This window comes from Metarhizium album (genome assembly GCF_000804445.1).
Source record: "Metarhizium album ARSEF 1941 chromosome Unknown scaffold_7, whole genome shotgun sequence".
Taxonomy (NCBI): domain Eukaryota; kingdom Fungi; phylum Ascomycota; class Sordariomycetes; order Hypocreales; family Clavicipitaceae; genus Metarhizium; species Metarhizium album.
This window is the reverse complement of record NW_024467581.1, coordinates 845082-858292: the sequence shown is the minus strand read 5'-3', so window position 1 is coordinate 858292 and position 13211 is coordinate 845082. Positions and strand designations below refer to the sequence as shown.

The window sequence follows — 13211 nt, the reverse complement described above, 5'->3', positions numbered from 1 at the left end:
AATTTCGTCTAGATGGACAGGAGCATAAAGACCAACCACGAGCTATTCAACAAACCCCTGCTGCTGCGGGCTCTTTCTTCTTCATCCACCACTAGTCGTTGCGATCTTCCAATTGTCCCAATTCTTGCTGGACCATCTCGAGAACGATAATTGACGAAACACAGACGAATTTGACACTCTGCGCAACTAGCTTCCGAATTTTCGAAGCAACGCCTAGCTATCAAAAAAAAAAAAAAAAAAACTCGTCCCATACCGGAAACCGGAAACGGAGAGCGACGCGGCGTACTGTATAGCGGGACCAGCCCTACTGGACCTTTACCAAGGAGCAGGTTATAGCTCCAATATCGCTTCTAATTGTCACTGGCGACATTATTCTTTGTATTTTTTCAACAAAGCCCTTGATTCTCTAATTATCATGACGTCTACACCTCGATGTCAACCTTCCACTTCGGATGTTCAACTTCGAAGTCGCAGGCTTTCAAGCCGGTCACGCCAGTCAAGAGCTTCCTCCCAAGACAACACAAACAAGCCGAGTCTCTCGAAAGCTCTAGCTTCGGCAGGAACCACTTTAAACCGTATCCTGTCTCGACAATCATCTGTTTCCATACTTGAAGAAGAGAGGAGATGCTTTTCTACAGGGCTAAGCGTTTTGGAACCCCGTCCCTTGGTATATTGGAGCAGCTTAGAGGAAAGAATTCAACCAAACGCTGTTTGAAGCTTTGTTCCGTACGGCTGGGGACGGATGGAAATTGGAGAGGCCAATACTGCAATATTCTAATGCAACATAGGCTTAGCCTCCTCACATGGGAGCTGCCTGGTTGGCGGCCGTTGACGGGAGTGGTCCACGATCTCCGTTTCATTGGGAGGCATTGTTTCATTGACGCGTTTGCGAGAGTCCTGTTCTTGTCCGGGCGCCGATTCCTTTTTTTCTTTTCTTTCTCAGTTGCCCCCGCAAGATACAATTACGACATTGTCAGAGTCAAGTACGCACCAATACTTGATCGGTATGTAAATATAATCAACGGAACGATAAAACAAAAGCCTGTTTGATATCGTCTCCAACTTAATTTGTTGCAGCTACATTCTTCTTACTCTCGTGATATACCAGAAAATGAAAAGAGACATGCCGGCCAAGAATGCGAGTGCCGAGCAAAGTCTCCACTGCTGTGCTTGTGTCTGTTCCGAAAATTGCTACAAGGAAGGTGATTAGGTCTTCAGTTGGCCGTCAAATCCAAGTTCGTGCTCACATGGTCCCTTCAGTTAGGTACGTCAGTAGGCAAAGCCTTGCTGGCGGCACTGAATCGATTGATGCGAAGGACGTCAACTGATGTCAAAAGCTTGCCGACCCTATGGTGCTCGTGATCCCCAGAGGGCATTAATTGCAGTTCAATTCTGCTCTCAAGCTTTGTAGATGGTGCAGTCTACCGCAACGTGTTATGGACAGGCCGACTGCTGTTCACCTCGCAATTGGACTGGCCATTTCTCCACGGCAAAGAGGACTCGATGCGGAGTCTTCGCGGTCATGGTACCAGCCGTGTGCCCGGAAGCCTACATATATGATAACATCTACCCGAGTACATACCTAAGTCGGTAGGGATCTAGCTCGTTACATGCCTACCTTGTGGCAACAGATGGCAGATGAGATGACTTTCGTCATTACGAAGCGGCTGTTTCCCTACAGGTATGTATGCTCGGTAGACACGTAGTCCTCATCACTCTCCAGATGACTAGATGATAGGTAGAATTCAGTGGTCATATGCGTCAATTAGATGGTCAGGCCCGGCTCCAGCATGTGAAATTCTGGGACAGGAATGCAGTTTAGGGTCCCACGGTCTGTCCAGCGCTGCTTCCCCGACTCTTGCCAGCCCAGGTATGATACGATTACAGCTAGGCGGCTAGTCTTGGGTTCTTCATCTATTGACACAACTACCGACAAACTTGGCCAAGAACGAAAGGCGGTTTGATAGCAATCATTGCCAGGCCAAACGGCGCAGTGTCATCGCGTGTTGTGGATGTCCAGGACGAGGATATCTTGGGCGCCAACCCGGGTCAGGTCGTCCATTACGAGGGCAATCCTCTTTTTTTCTACCATAGAGCTGACTGCAACCCATCCCTCAGCGTCAAGAGTGGTAATGGTCGGCGCTCGTTTCCCGGGGGTGATTTTACTTGCATCGGGAAGCCGCCGTCTTTCAATATTGTACTGACACAATACGTACTGTTGCGCAGTAATGACCCCCCGGATTCTCGAAGCAATCAGGTCAACCATGTCTGCGTTTGACGGTGCCCGAGACTTGACAAGCACAGCTGTCGATTCCAAAACAGTATCTACAGCCTTCAGGCCAGCAGCACGCATGGTTTCGCCGGATTCTGCAGGCCGCATGTCAACGCTATTCTTTGTATGAAATCACATGGCACAAGGATGGCCACAAAAGACATCCAAGGACGTTTTTGCTGGTGATGTTTATCAGGCACTTCGCATCCCAAACTTACCAACGAGGTCAACAATTCCGTCAGCGACTCCCAAGGCACAGGCAGCTTCGACGCTGCCGCTCAGCTCAACGATCTTGGTCTGCAGCTTTTGCGTAGAATCGGATAGGGCATCGTGGCCGGCATCCTTCGCCTCCAGTCGTGCGAAATATTCGGTAGCTAGGTGCACAAAGCTGGTGCCAATGGTTTTGCCAATAAGGTCCTGGCCGGTGATGTACTTGCCCTTCTCTGGGACTTGCACTTGAAGCTTGCATGCGCCGAAGCCCAGTTCCATGACCATTTCGCAGTCCGGCGTCCCGTCAGTATCCACACCGCTACTTGTGACGGCACGCACAGATGCATCATGGTCTTTGACCTGGTCCCATCCCGTGATGCCCAAATCAACACGGCCCTGGCCGACAAAGGTTGGAATGTCCGCTGCAGGCAAGAATATGAGGGCGATTGGCAGGTTTTTGACGAGAGCGATATCAAGTCGGTTTTCGCGACGGAATTGGATGTCGGCACCTTCCAGCAAATTCAACGCAGCTTGGTTCAACCGGCCCTCTACATCCATGGGAGTCAGCCACTCAAGAATATAAGATCACTATGCTAGGGACGGACGCAAATCTTTAAGTACAGCTACACTCACTCTTTGGCACGGCGAACAGTAGGCGACCCTCGAGGCTGTGTTGAGGAAAGGTCAGTGTCACAAGACTCATTAAGCAAAGGCATCACAGTGGACGCGGCCTTCTCCGCAAGCAAGACAGACAGGTGCTTGATTGAAGATGGGCAGCAAAGCGTAAAAGCCGCACCAAGTTAGAGTTCAATGACTTTGCGTACGTACGTACCTATTGACTAGATCCATATTCTGTTGCAGATGGAAGCGCACCAGCAGCCCAAGTCGCGCAAGATGTTGACGAGTCGTGGAGCGGGAATCGACCCAGCCAGCGCAGGGACGGGCAGCCTGGCAGTTTCTTTTTCCCCTTCCTTTGCGGCACCCCAATATTACAGCCGACCCGAATGCGGGTCGGCGCAGAAGAATGACTAGACGGGGTGACTGGATCCAATCATTTCAAGGATAGGCCTGGTAGCGACTCGTAAGAAGCTGTAACCCACCTAGGTACTTAAGTATTTGGTGGGGACTCGGGTAATGTCAGCACGACCAGCCAGAAACCACCGCCCGTCGACACTGAAGGAACAATGAGGGTTGGCGCATGCAGTGGAGGTAGCAATACCAGACTACAGTCAAGGCGTTTCGACCACTCCGCCAAACGTCGAGAGGCTTGAAGAAGATGGAATACTTATGAGCATACTGTATGGATTAACTAACGCTACTTGTCAGTCCGCCCAATTATTTAGTTCTCAGGGCTCAGGGGAAGTGTGCGATGTCAAAGAGCGCAGACGTACGGAGTACTCTATATATGTAATATAGGTCGGGTTTGACAGCCTGGGCGATCACGGCATATCCATTGATGTCCGTTCTTGGCTCCAGAGTCAGTCCAATCAGTACCATTCCAGAGCTTGAGTGCTCCGATTGCACCAGACTCGGAGACGTCGGGCGGGCTCAGTCTCTTATTACAGATCCTTCAGAAGTCGAAAACTCGACCTGACATTATTGATCTTTTCAAAGTTCCAAAAGTGCGGGACCAAACGCACACACTCGGCGGCTCCGTCATTCTGTGGACAGCCACCTCCGACAAGACATGGTTGCTCCCGAAGCCAGCTAGTAACTAGGTACGTAGTAACTACAGGTCTCGCTCCTCCACACGTTGACAGCACCTGCTGCCCCCTGTTCAGTCGGCTGGCCTTGGCGTGCTGTGGACACTCTCCTTGAGGGTCCTGTTCAACTTGCATGTGTCGACTCGGCCGGATTTGCCCAGAATCAAACCATTTATGATATCAAGACCCTATATTTCGTTTCCTTCCACGCAAGTCGCCTTCTTGTCGCCTTTTCTCGCGACACGGGACCCAAGTTACGAGGTCTTTCCCATTTACCTTGCCCAGGTCGAAGCCTGATCGGTCTGCCCCGCCAAGGCGGCAAATTCCCTTCAACTATCAATCACTCACCAAGCTCACCAATATCTGGACGGCGGCGCTTGTCCCGTGACATCACAAACCTCCAACTCGCGGCTGCGCACACGGCTTCAAGACTGTCTAATTCTGTCACCCTCCTGCTCAATATTGCAACGCTTCGTGTGAATACAGCCTCTCCTAGGCGAAATGGGGTCGACGTACCCTCCTCCCTCAGACATGTCGCAGCAGTTGCCTCTTCCAGGCGGCTCGTACCCGCCCCCAGGTTCAACTGGTGCCTCTAGCCACCAGACCACTGGCCATGCGATGTATGGTTATCACGGTCACCACAACCAGCAGCAGCAGCAGCAGCAGCATCAACAACTACCGCCGCCGCAGCCTCATCCTCCACAGCGCAGTCCTCACGATGTGCATCATCAACGACCATGCAGCGAGCCACAAAATCAGCCGCCTCAGCATTCGCACCCAAACACACAACCTCATCAGCTCTCCCACCATGTGTCGTCTCATCCGCAGCTCTCTCAACACCAACTTTCTCCGGCGCAAATGCAACCTCCCTCACTTTCGAGGCAAGATGACACACAGCAAGCTTCGGCGGGTGCTGTAACATCTGCAGCCGTGGGGAAACCGCTTGGAAATTCCCAGCAGATGTTGAGCCCGTTCTCAAAGATTGATGAAGCTACCGGTCGCAAATACCAGTACGTGCTATACTAGGTCGATCTTGCTTGAGTTCTAATATAATGGAAGATACTGATATGTGCTCACAGACTTGACGTTGTTCAACAGCCTCGGCGAGCGCGAATGTGCGGGTTCGGCGATAAGGTATAGACATCATGTTGCCCTTCTCCTTGGCTTGTTGGCCCTCTAACTAGATATAGGACCGACGACCAATCACTCCACCCCCGTGCGTCCGTCTCATCATCACAGATATTGCCACGGGCAAAGAAATTGATTGCAAGTGCGTCTCTCCTGTCGTGAGCTAGCTTCCCCCAAGATGTCGCCAAACTCACACTTCCTTTGGTTAGTGACATTGACCACTCCATGTTTGTCCTCAACGTTGATCTTTGGAATGAAGACGGCACCAAAGAGGTCAACCTTGTTCGCTCTTCCACGGGCAGTCCTTCGATCTCTTCTACAACACCTTATTCTTATACCACATTGAACGCTGGTGATACCGGGACGGCGCCATACATGCAACTTGTCCTTCCATCTAATCGCGACCAAGCGTACAATGCGTCCCCCAGTGTCGGTTACGGTCAGGATTATCAGATACAAAGTGGATATGGCCAAGGTACGTATTTTTTTCTTGTCTTGCCCCTACCAAATGACAGCGTGGAAGTAGATACATCTGAATGCATTTTCTTTTCGTTCACAGCCCCATCTTATCCTTCAAACGGCACGTACGGCCCACCGCAGCAATATTTTCCTCACCATCAGTCATACCGCCCTGAGGGCAGTGTCGCACCACTGCCTTCGCAGTCGAATATTTCTCCATATACGCGGAATGGTTCTACCGGTCTATCCGGTTATGTCCAAGACCACAACTCCCTAGCGAGGATGGCAATGGTTGGCGGACAGCCACAAGGCATGTTTACTCGAAATCTTATCGGCAGCTTGGCAGCTAGCGCATTCCGCCTCAGTGACACTCATGACCGTATCGGAATATGGTTTGTTCTTCAAGATCTCAGTGTCAGGACAGAAGGCCCCTTCCGGTACGAAAACCTGATCTATGCATTGTTATCAAGGCACCAATCCTAACTGTACGGCCACAGCTTGCGGTTCTCCTTTGTCAATGTCGGGCCGCCGGACGGCACCCCTCGGGATACCGGTGCACCAAAGATCAACAAAAACAGGGCGCCAATTTTGGCGTGCTGTTTTAGCGATGTTTTCAATGTCTACTCGGCCAAGAAGTTCCCCGGCGTGTGTGAAAGTACAGCGTTGAGCAAGACATTTGCCACTCAAGGAATCAAAATACCAATCCGAAAGGACTCGAATATTAAAGGCGGTGACGACGACGATTATGGTGACTAGTACCCTTCTCCACAACTCGCGAGGAGAGACGAATGGAGAAAACATACCACAGAGAGTCCACAAGTTGAGCTGCTCATCTTGTGCTGTAGGTGGTTCTTACAGGCACCTATGGCCGCTTGGAGACCTTCGGGGAGGCGGATATTCCAGGGTAATAGACATGCAAAGCGAGCTAGGGACACAAGTAAGCCGGCTACGGAGTGTTCCAGCTTAAGCCTATATGTTTATTCATTGGAATTGTAAGTTGCGCGAGGGCTATCAAATAAACAAATGCTGCTGGAAGAGAAGGTGTGTGCGGACTTGATCGTTTCACTATTCATTTCTGTCCTACGGCGCAGGGAAAATATTATCAACCGGACTGTTCCCCAGCGTCTTCACTTCCATTCATCGGTGGGTTGGTTGACATAAGTGGTGTAAGATATCCCGAAAGCAAATGGTAGACCGTCGGGCTATCTCTGCTCGAAAGGCCAAAAAAAGTATAGTCTACCTCGCGGGCACTCAAGTCCACAACAGATGGGCAGGCCTCGCCTCCTCGCGACCTGCCAAGGTACATTCCTAGATTCACGGGTGAAACATTTTTATTTCACATGGGACAATCCGCATGAAATGAGTAGACGACCGTTCGATAATTCCAGACACGTCGGTACGTGGATAGGCTATCAAGCTCGTTCAATTCCAGGTAATACGGGGACGTAGGGGTCTCGCCCGATCCGATCTAAAAACAGCAGGTAAAACACCAAGTCCATAGCTCCGATAGTGCTCCTCAGCCGCCTTTTGTGGCATCCACAGAGCCTCGAACTTTATCTTGTTCCCATGATTTCAACAACCAAGGAACACACCAGTTACATGTTCAAAGTATAGGTGAGTCGAGGTCGAGTGGGTTCAGTGTTTAGGAGCTCACGTACTTAATTAAGCCTGGTACTTACAATGACAACTCACAGCGCTAGTCCCAAAGAACACTGTGGCAAATAGCTGAATCGGCCAAAGCAACCACCAAACCGATGAAGAGAGCAGAGCAGAGCACGCGCAGGGCATTCTCCAACCAACTTTGAAACTGTCTGCATCAAACGCCGCGACTCGCGCGCATCGGTTGTTTTCCTGAACCCTGTCACCCTCCCCTCCTGCGGCCAAATCCGGTTCCTGGCAACAGACCCGACCTGCAGTATCATTGCCATATATCTGGATCGGTCTACTGGTCCTCTCTTTCGAACCTTATTTCCTTGTTCCAAGAAGAAAGTTTTCCTACCCATCCAAATCGGACCTTGTAGAGCCTGATGACCGTAATCAATTAGACCGACAATCTAACGCTCTCAAGCTTCAGTTCCTCCCTTGGCTGCTAGAATTTTTTGCCTACAAGAAGCGAAAGCATGGCACAGAAAAATGAAGCCAGCAGATCGCCAACGGCATCACAGCTGTCATCTCACGGTCGTGGTGGCGCCGGCAACATGCTCGACTCTTCTCGGTCACCGAAACTGAGTGCATCGGACCTCGAGACGCCAGTGCTAAGGAAGCCAGTCGTCACCACAGGTCGCGGTGGCACAGGAAACATGGCCAAAAATGACGACCCCTGTGAGACTCGCCTGCGACAGGATGTTGGAGCGTAAGTAGACAGCATGCGACATGCTCCCTTTGCAGACCAACGTCGACCATGTCAGCTTACACAAGCAATCTTTCGACAGGGTTCCAAGACGATTCAGTGCGGGTGCCCAGCACTCCGGTCGTGGTGGTGCAGGCAACGTTTTTCGTGAAAACGAAAGCGAGAGCGAGCTAGCTCGTAAAATTAGCAGGGAACAAGCCGTGGCAGATGATGCTCCCAAACGCGACGCCGCTACGAGTCCGGATCCCGATACGACTTCCCATAAACGCAAGAATTGGCTATTCGTGAAAAAGGCATAGGACTGTGTGTCCGTTTTATTTTTTTTTCTTGCAATAGGCTTTATATGCCCAGGATACTTCACGCTCTGAAATGACATCACTGATGCATAAGAACGTGGCCGTTTTGCTCTGTCGTGAAAAATTATTTGTCTGCTCTCTGCTGTTATTCGTTGGGATGGGTTAGTTTCTCTGTTCTGATACAAAAGGCTCACAAGGCAGTTAAGTCACATGCGTGGATTTGCGCCTTGACCCCGATGTTTTTTTCTTTTTCATTCATCATTTCTTCTTGCTAGCTGTGGATGTTGGTGTGCGACTTGTTTTGTTGTTTCGGGGAGTTGAGGTCACGTAAAAACGTTCAGGGTGCTTTGGAGTTGACCTTGGTCCTTGCCACAGCAATAAAGCAAATGCGGATGCAAAATGCATTCACATATGTCACAGGGGGGCTCATAGAAGCCAGAGTTGGCAACAGATGCGAAAACAAATACTCGAGGTTTCAGCAAGGTCCAGAAATTTGGAAAGGTTTTTGTGTTTATTTGATTGAGTGGCTACGTCGCATGTCAGACCCGACGATAGATTGACCCAAACAAATGTCGTAGCGCCCGAACCGTGTTGTAGTGATTTTGCTTTGTCTAATCAGCTATGACAGGACAGCCTATGAGAATTTTCTACCAGTGTATGATGATCCTCAAGAGTATATGTCATTTCTTTTAGTTATTTTCGTGAGAGCTCTGCTGTCCTCAGAAACTGGGACCGCAAACGTAGGTTATATAGGTGTACGTCCCGGCTTCCTGATCCCCATCTGCGTGCATAGAGTGGACTGACAGAGTTTTATTGAAAGTCCTGACATGGAGCGACCGGAAGCCGATGCTCAACTTTTTGTCAGCCGATGAATTTCCTCAAAAAAGTGCTTCAAGTTGTCAGGGTCTACGCCTGGTGTAATGCCTATACACGTGTTATGGTTAGTTATGTCCAGGCCCGACGTTCAAGATAAGAAATCAGTTTCTACTTGTGACATACCGTGTCCCAAGTTGGCAATCCAACCCTTCTTACCGACCCAAAATCCGCGGACCATTTGTTCCACGGCCAATGTTATCGCCTCCTTAGTTCCGTACAGGACACCAGGATCGGCGTTGCCTTGGAAGACCACATTGCGTGATCCGCGAATCCTGACAGCAGCCTCAGGATCTTGGAGCCAGTCCATGCCCACAACGTTATATCCAAGATTGCACACAGAGTCTAAGGCATACCATGCACCCTTGGGGAAGACAATCATAGGGACGGCATCCAGCCCCAGGCTCTTCAGCTTGCTCGGTAGCTTCTGTGCAATACGCGACAGGTAAGGCTCAGAGAACTCACGGAATGACGACGGAGATAACTCTCCTGCCCATGAGTCAAATACCATAACCACCTGAGCAGAAGAAAGGACGACATGTTAGTCCATTCAGCGCAATTCAGTCTTCAAGGGCGGGATTCAACTGTGGCGAGTTTATCATACCTGTGCACCAGCCTTTACTTGCAGAGCAAGATGATCCACGCATATATCTGCGACCTTCGACAGAAGCGCCTTGCTTTCCTCGGGGTACATGTATATCCAGGTCTTGCTCTGAGCAAACAGCTTCGTGCCGCCGCCTTCCACCATGTAGCAGAATAGAGTCCACGGGCCGCCACAGAAACCAATAAGCGGCACTTTACCAGCTAGTCTTTTTCTCGTAAGTGTAACGGCTTTGTAGACATAGTCCAGCTCTTCTGCCACCTTGACCTGTTTGGTGAGAACTTGGTCATACTGGCCATCGGTGGGAGCCTTGAGAGGATCAGGAAAGTGCGGGCCCTTCTTGTCTATCATCTCGACCTTCATTCCCATTGCCTGTGGAATTACGAGAATGTCTGAGAAAATAATTGCGGCATCGAGTAATCCGGCAAAACGTTCAACGGGTTGGAGGGTAAGCGTCGACGCAACCTCTGGATCCCGGCAGCACTCGAAGAAATCGCGAGTGCCTTTCGCTTCATGGTATTCGGGGAGATAGCGCCCAGCTATATTTCTCTTATCAGTGAACAAATTTCACGGCATCATTTGCTGCGAATTGTGGTGTCGAAACGATTGCTGGCACTGACTGACCTTGCCGCATCACCCACATGGGTGGGCGTTCGACCTGCTGACCTACACGTTAAGCCGTCAGTATTGCCTCAACAAATTCCCAGCATGACACCATATCTATAACCCACCCCATGCTGCCCGGATTAAAAGATCGTTCTTCAATGGCTCGAACGAATGGTCCATTGCGGCGGAAACTTCAGGCAAGTGGCAATTCACGACGTGAAAGATGGAAATCAGCTCGCTGGAGTGATAGCTGATTGGCGCTCGTGGAGCCCGACTGCCGTACATTCGGGTCCCTCTCTCAATGATCCTTTCGGCCCGACCACTTCTCCGAATCCTTGCAAACGTTTGCAGGTAGGTATCAATCAATGCAATCCGCAAAGCAGAGCGTCCACGACAACCCTAATAATTATTACAGGCCCCAATTCCGATCTTGCGGAACTCTATCTTAGGAGTCTTCAGCTTCATAGTGTGTCAGGAGACACGTGACGACAAGACTTGCAGCCGTAAGATCACAGCCACCATGTCTGCCGAACAGGAGTATCAAATTCATCCGGTTGTCCCGGATTCGGTTGTTCACAACTCTAAGGTATTTCTTCATTTGGCAGCCTGTATAACCCTTTTCTGTGAGTTTTTGTCCTAATGCCTTGCCGCACAGGCTCTGTCCAATCTTCAAAGCCTCACTGCGTCGTTGTTTGGTGTTGCCGCCGGTATACTTGGTCTCGAATCCTACACCGGCTTTCTCGTCTACATCATTTTGTCAATCATAACCTCATTGATGTTCTATGGTTTCCAGGTCGCACCAGAGTCATTGAAAGAGGGTCGGTCGCTCCTGAGCACAGAACGATATTTTACCAGCGCCTTGGATTTCTGGACAAGTGGAATTTTCAATGGCCTCCCGGGCTTTATCTTGACATGGACGCTATTCTATGGTTTGGTGCGAGTTTGATGGAAGATCTGAGTGTATGTACAAATTGTGTTTGTGCAACAAAACGGCCCTCATAATCTGTTGAGTTTTTCAATTTTCCACCCGACGTGATTGATTGATGCCAAAACTCAGATGCAATAGGCACACACTACTTTCCATCTCGATTCAAGTCAATCAACTATCTCAACAATCTTCCCCACAAATCCTTCCAGTCCCGACCGATCTTGGCTCCCGCCTTCTAGGATTATGACCTTGGAGCCTAGCTCGATCCATTCTCTACCGTGAAGCAATTCCAGCGTTACCGCGCCGGACCAAGACGCCTTATAGTCCCATGTCGCATCTCCGGTGTCAATGTCTGCGTTTAGGTTGAATACATCCTCGATGTCATCATTGCCAGTGGCAGTGGCCTTGGGTTGTAGTTGGGATTGATCGTGTGAAACTCGCACGACTCTAGCAGCAGCTTTTACACTCGCTACATAGACGTTGATAAAGGAGCCCGGGGTCAAAGAGCATACTGCGGGTTCAGTAAATGAAGCCGTAAACCCACTGGCTGCTTGAAGGGACAGATTTGAATCCAGCATGTGCGTGGACGGGACGGCCAGGACCATGCCCCGGCGTACGCGCGGTAGCTCTGTCAAGGGCTCGCCCGATGATGTTACCGGCCGCTCAAATACGAGACCTACAGATCCGGCTTGCCCAGCTTCTAGGGTTCGCACAGGCAATCGTAAGTTCCGAATGCTGACAATTTGCGCTTTGTGCCATTCTCCTGACACGGCAGATGCAGAGACGGCGTTCTTCATTGCCATTCGAGCCAAGTCCACAGACGACGGGTGAGAGATAGATAGTCCATACGCTCTCACTGCTGGTCGATTGTCAACCGCCAAGCCTAATCCTTGTGACTCCTCTTCTTCTGGGTGAAAAGGACCAAGAACAATTCTGCCACCTACTGAAAAACCTCCGAATCGAACATAGCCAGACACTACTACACCTCTTTTCTTCAATTGACAGGTATCAGTTGCCAGCGCGCCATAGGAACCTGGTAAACTAAATGTGTCATCAATATGGAACAGGGACTGTGGTTGTTCGGGATTCAGAGCTATGCCGACGTAGTCTCGCGGCGTTGGTGTCGGAGGCAGCGGCAGATTTGCGAGTAAGGCATGCAGCAAGCCAATGCCGATCCCCTTCACCGCACTCGTGAGAATAATTGGGACGTATGAAGTTAGGCTTTCACACTCCGCCATGCTCTTTACAACTGCATTCGCCTTGGCTAGATCATCTCCAGGAATGTCTTGCAAATCATCGTGTTGGATCTGGTCCGGCTGAAGAATCTTTGGTATTCGCTTTGCATCTTTAATAGTCGCCAGAATTTTGATCATGGTTCTCTGTAAAATTTGTTTGGAAGCAAGGTCGAGTTTAGTAATGACCACCACCATGGGAACATCGAGTTTGAGAGCAAAATTCAAATGTGCTAAGACCAGGTCAATGCCGGCGGCAGCAGTGCTTGCTACGTCTTTGGGTGGAGGAAAGGCGCCTGCACCTGAAGAAACATCTTCTGAGGCATCTGCTGCGATACAAAGGACAATCCAATGGGGGGCCCAATTCAAAAGGCCACGTAAAACGGTGCGCCGATATCTAGGGTGCCCACCGGAGTCGGACAGAAACACCAACCTGCCATTCTCTGCGCAATCGTGAATGTCAATCCATGACCCTGTATTTCCCCGTGAGAAATTTAAAATCGAGTTCTTGTTGTATCCAATCAGCTCTTGAGCTACTGAGCTCGTCATCCCG

The 13211-nt window shown here is 50.2% G+C and overlaps 6 protein-coding genes across 6 annotated transcripts; 3 read left to right on the top strand and 3 right to left on the bottom strand.

The window, feature by feature from the left end:
* Positions 1-1996: 1996 nt before the first annotated feature.
* On the bottom strand, positions 1997-3040 carry MAM_03713 (ATP phosphoribosyltransferase; the record flags this gene model as incomplete). Its single annotated transcript, XM_040822512.1, has 2 exons — positions 1997-2367; positions 2491-3040. 2 exons carry the CDS (start codon positions 3038-3040, stop codon positions 1997-1999), a joined length of 921 nt encoding a protein of 306 aa, XP_040679655.1.
* Positions 3041-4716: 1676 nt separating this feature from the next.
* Positions 4717-6528, top strand: MAM_03712 (VelB; the record flags this gene model as incomplete). The annotated part of the gene is made up of 6 exons (XM_040822511.1): positions 4717-5195; positions 5265-5319; positions 5376-5455; positions 5523-5788; positions 5873-6209; positions 6270-6528. The coding sequence occupies 6 exons, from the start codon at positions 4717-4719 to the stop codon at positions 6526-6528; spliced, it is 1476 nt and encodes a 491-aa protein (XP_040679654.1).
* Positions 6529-7892: 1364 nt separating this feature from the next.
* MAM_03711 (uncharacterized protein) lies at positions 7893-8421 on the top strand (the record flags this gene model as incomplete). Its single annotated transcript, XM_040822510.1, has 2 exons — positions 7893-8125; positions 8205-8421. The coding sequence occupies 2 exons, from the start codon at positions 7893-7895 to the stop codon at positions 8419-8421; spliced, it is 450 nt and encodes a 149-aa protein (XP_040679653.1).
* An 847-nt stretch (positions 8422-9268) lies between these two features.
* Positions 9269-10678, bottom strand: MAM_03710 (Uroporphyrinogen decarboxylase HemE; the record flags this gene model as incomplete). Its single annotated transcript, XM_040822509.1, has 5 exons — positions 9269-9342; positions 9418-9808; positions 9896-10431; positions 10517-10558; positions 10624-10678. The coding sequence occupies 5 exons, from the start codon at positions 10676-10678 to the stop codon at positions 9269-9271; spliced, it is 1098 nt and encodes a 365-aa protein (XP_040679652.1).
* A 340-nt stretch (positions 10679-11018) lies between these two features.
* MAM_03709 (uncharacterized protein) lies at positions 11019-11444 on the top strand (the record flags this gene model as incomplete). Its single annotated transcript, XM_040822508.1, has 2 exons — positions 11019-11084; positions 11154-11444. The coding sequence occupies 2 exons, from the start codon at positions 11019-11021 to the stop codon at positions 11442-11444; spliced, it is 357 nt and encodes a 118-aa protein (XP_040679651.1).
* A 149-nt stretch (positions 11445-11593) lies between these two features.
* Positions 11594-12799, bottom strand: MAM_03708 (GTP-binding protein 2; the record flags this gene model as incomplete). The annotated part of the gene is made up of 1 exon (XM_040822507.1): positions 11594-12799. The coding sequence occupies one exon, from the start codon at positions 12797-12799 to the stop codon at positions 11594-11596; it is 1206 nt and encodes a 401-aa protein (XP_040679650.1).
* Positions 12800-13211: the final 412 nt, after the last annotated feature.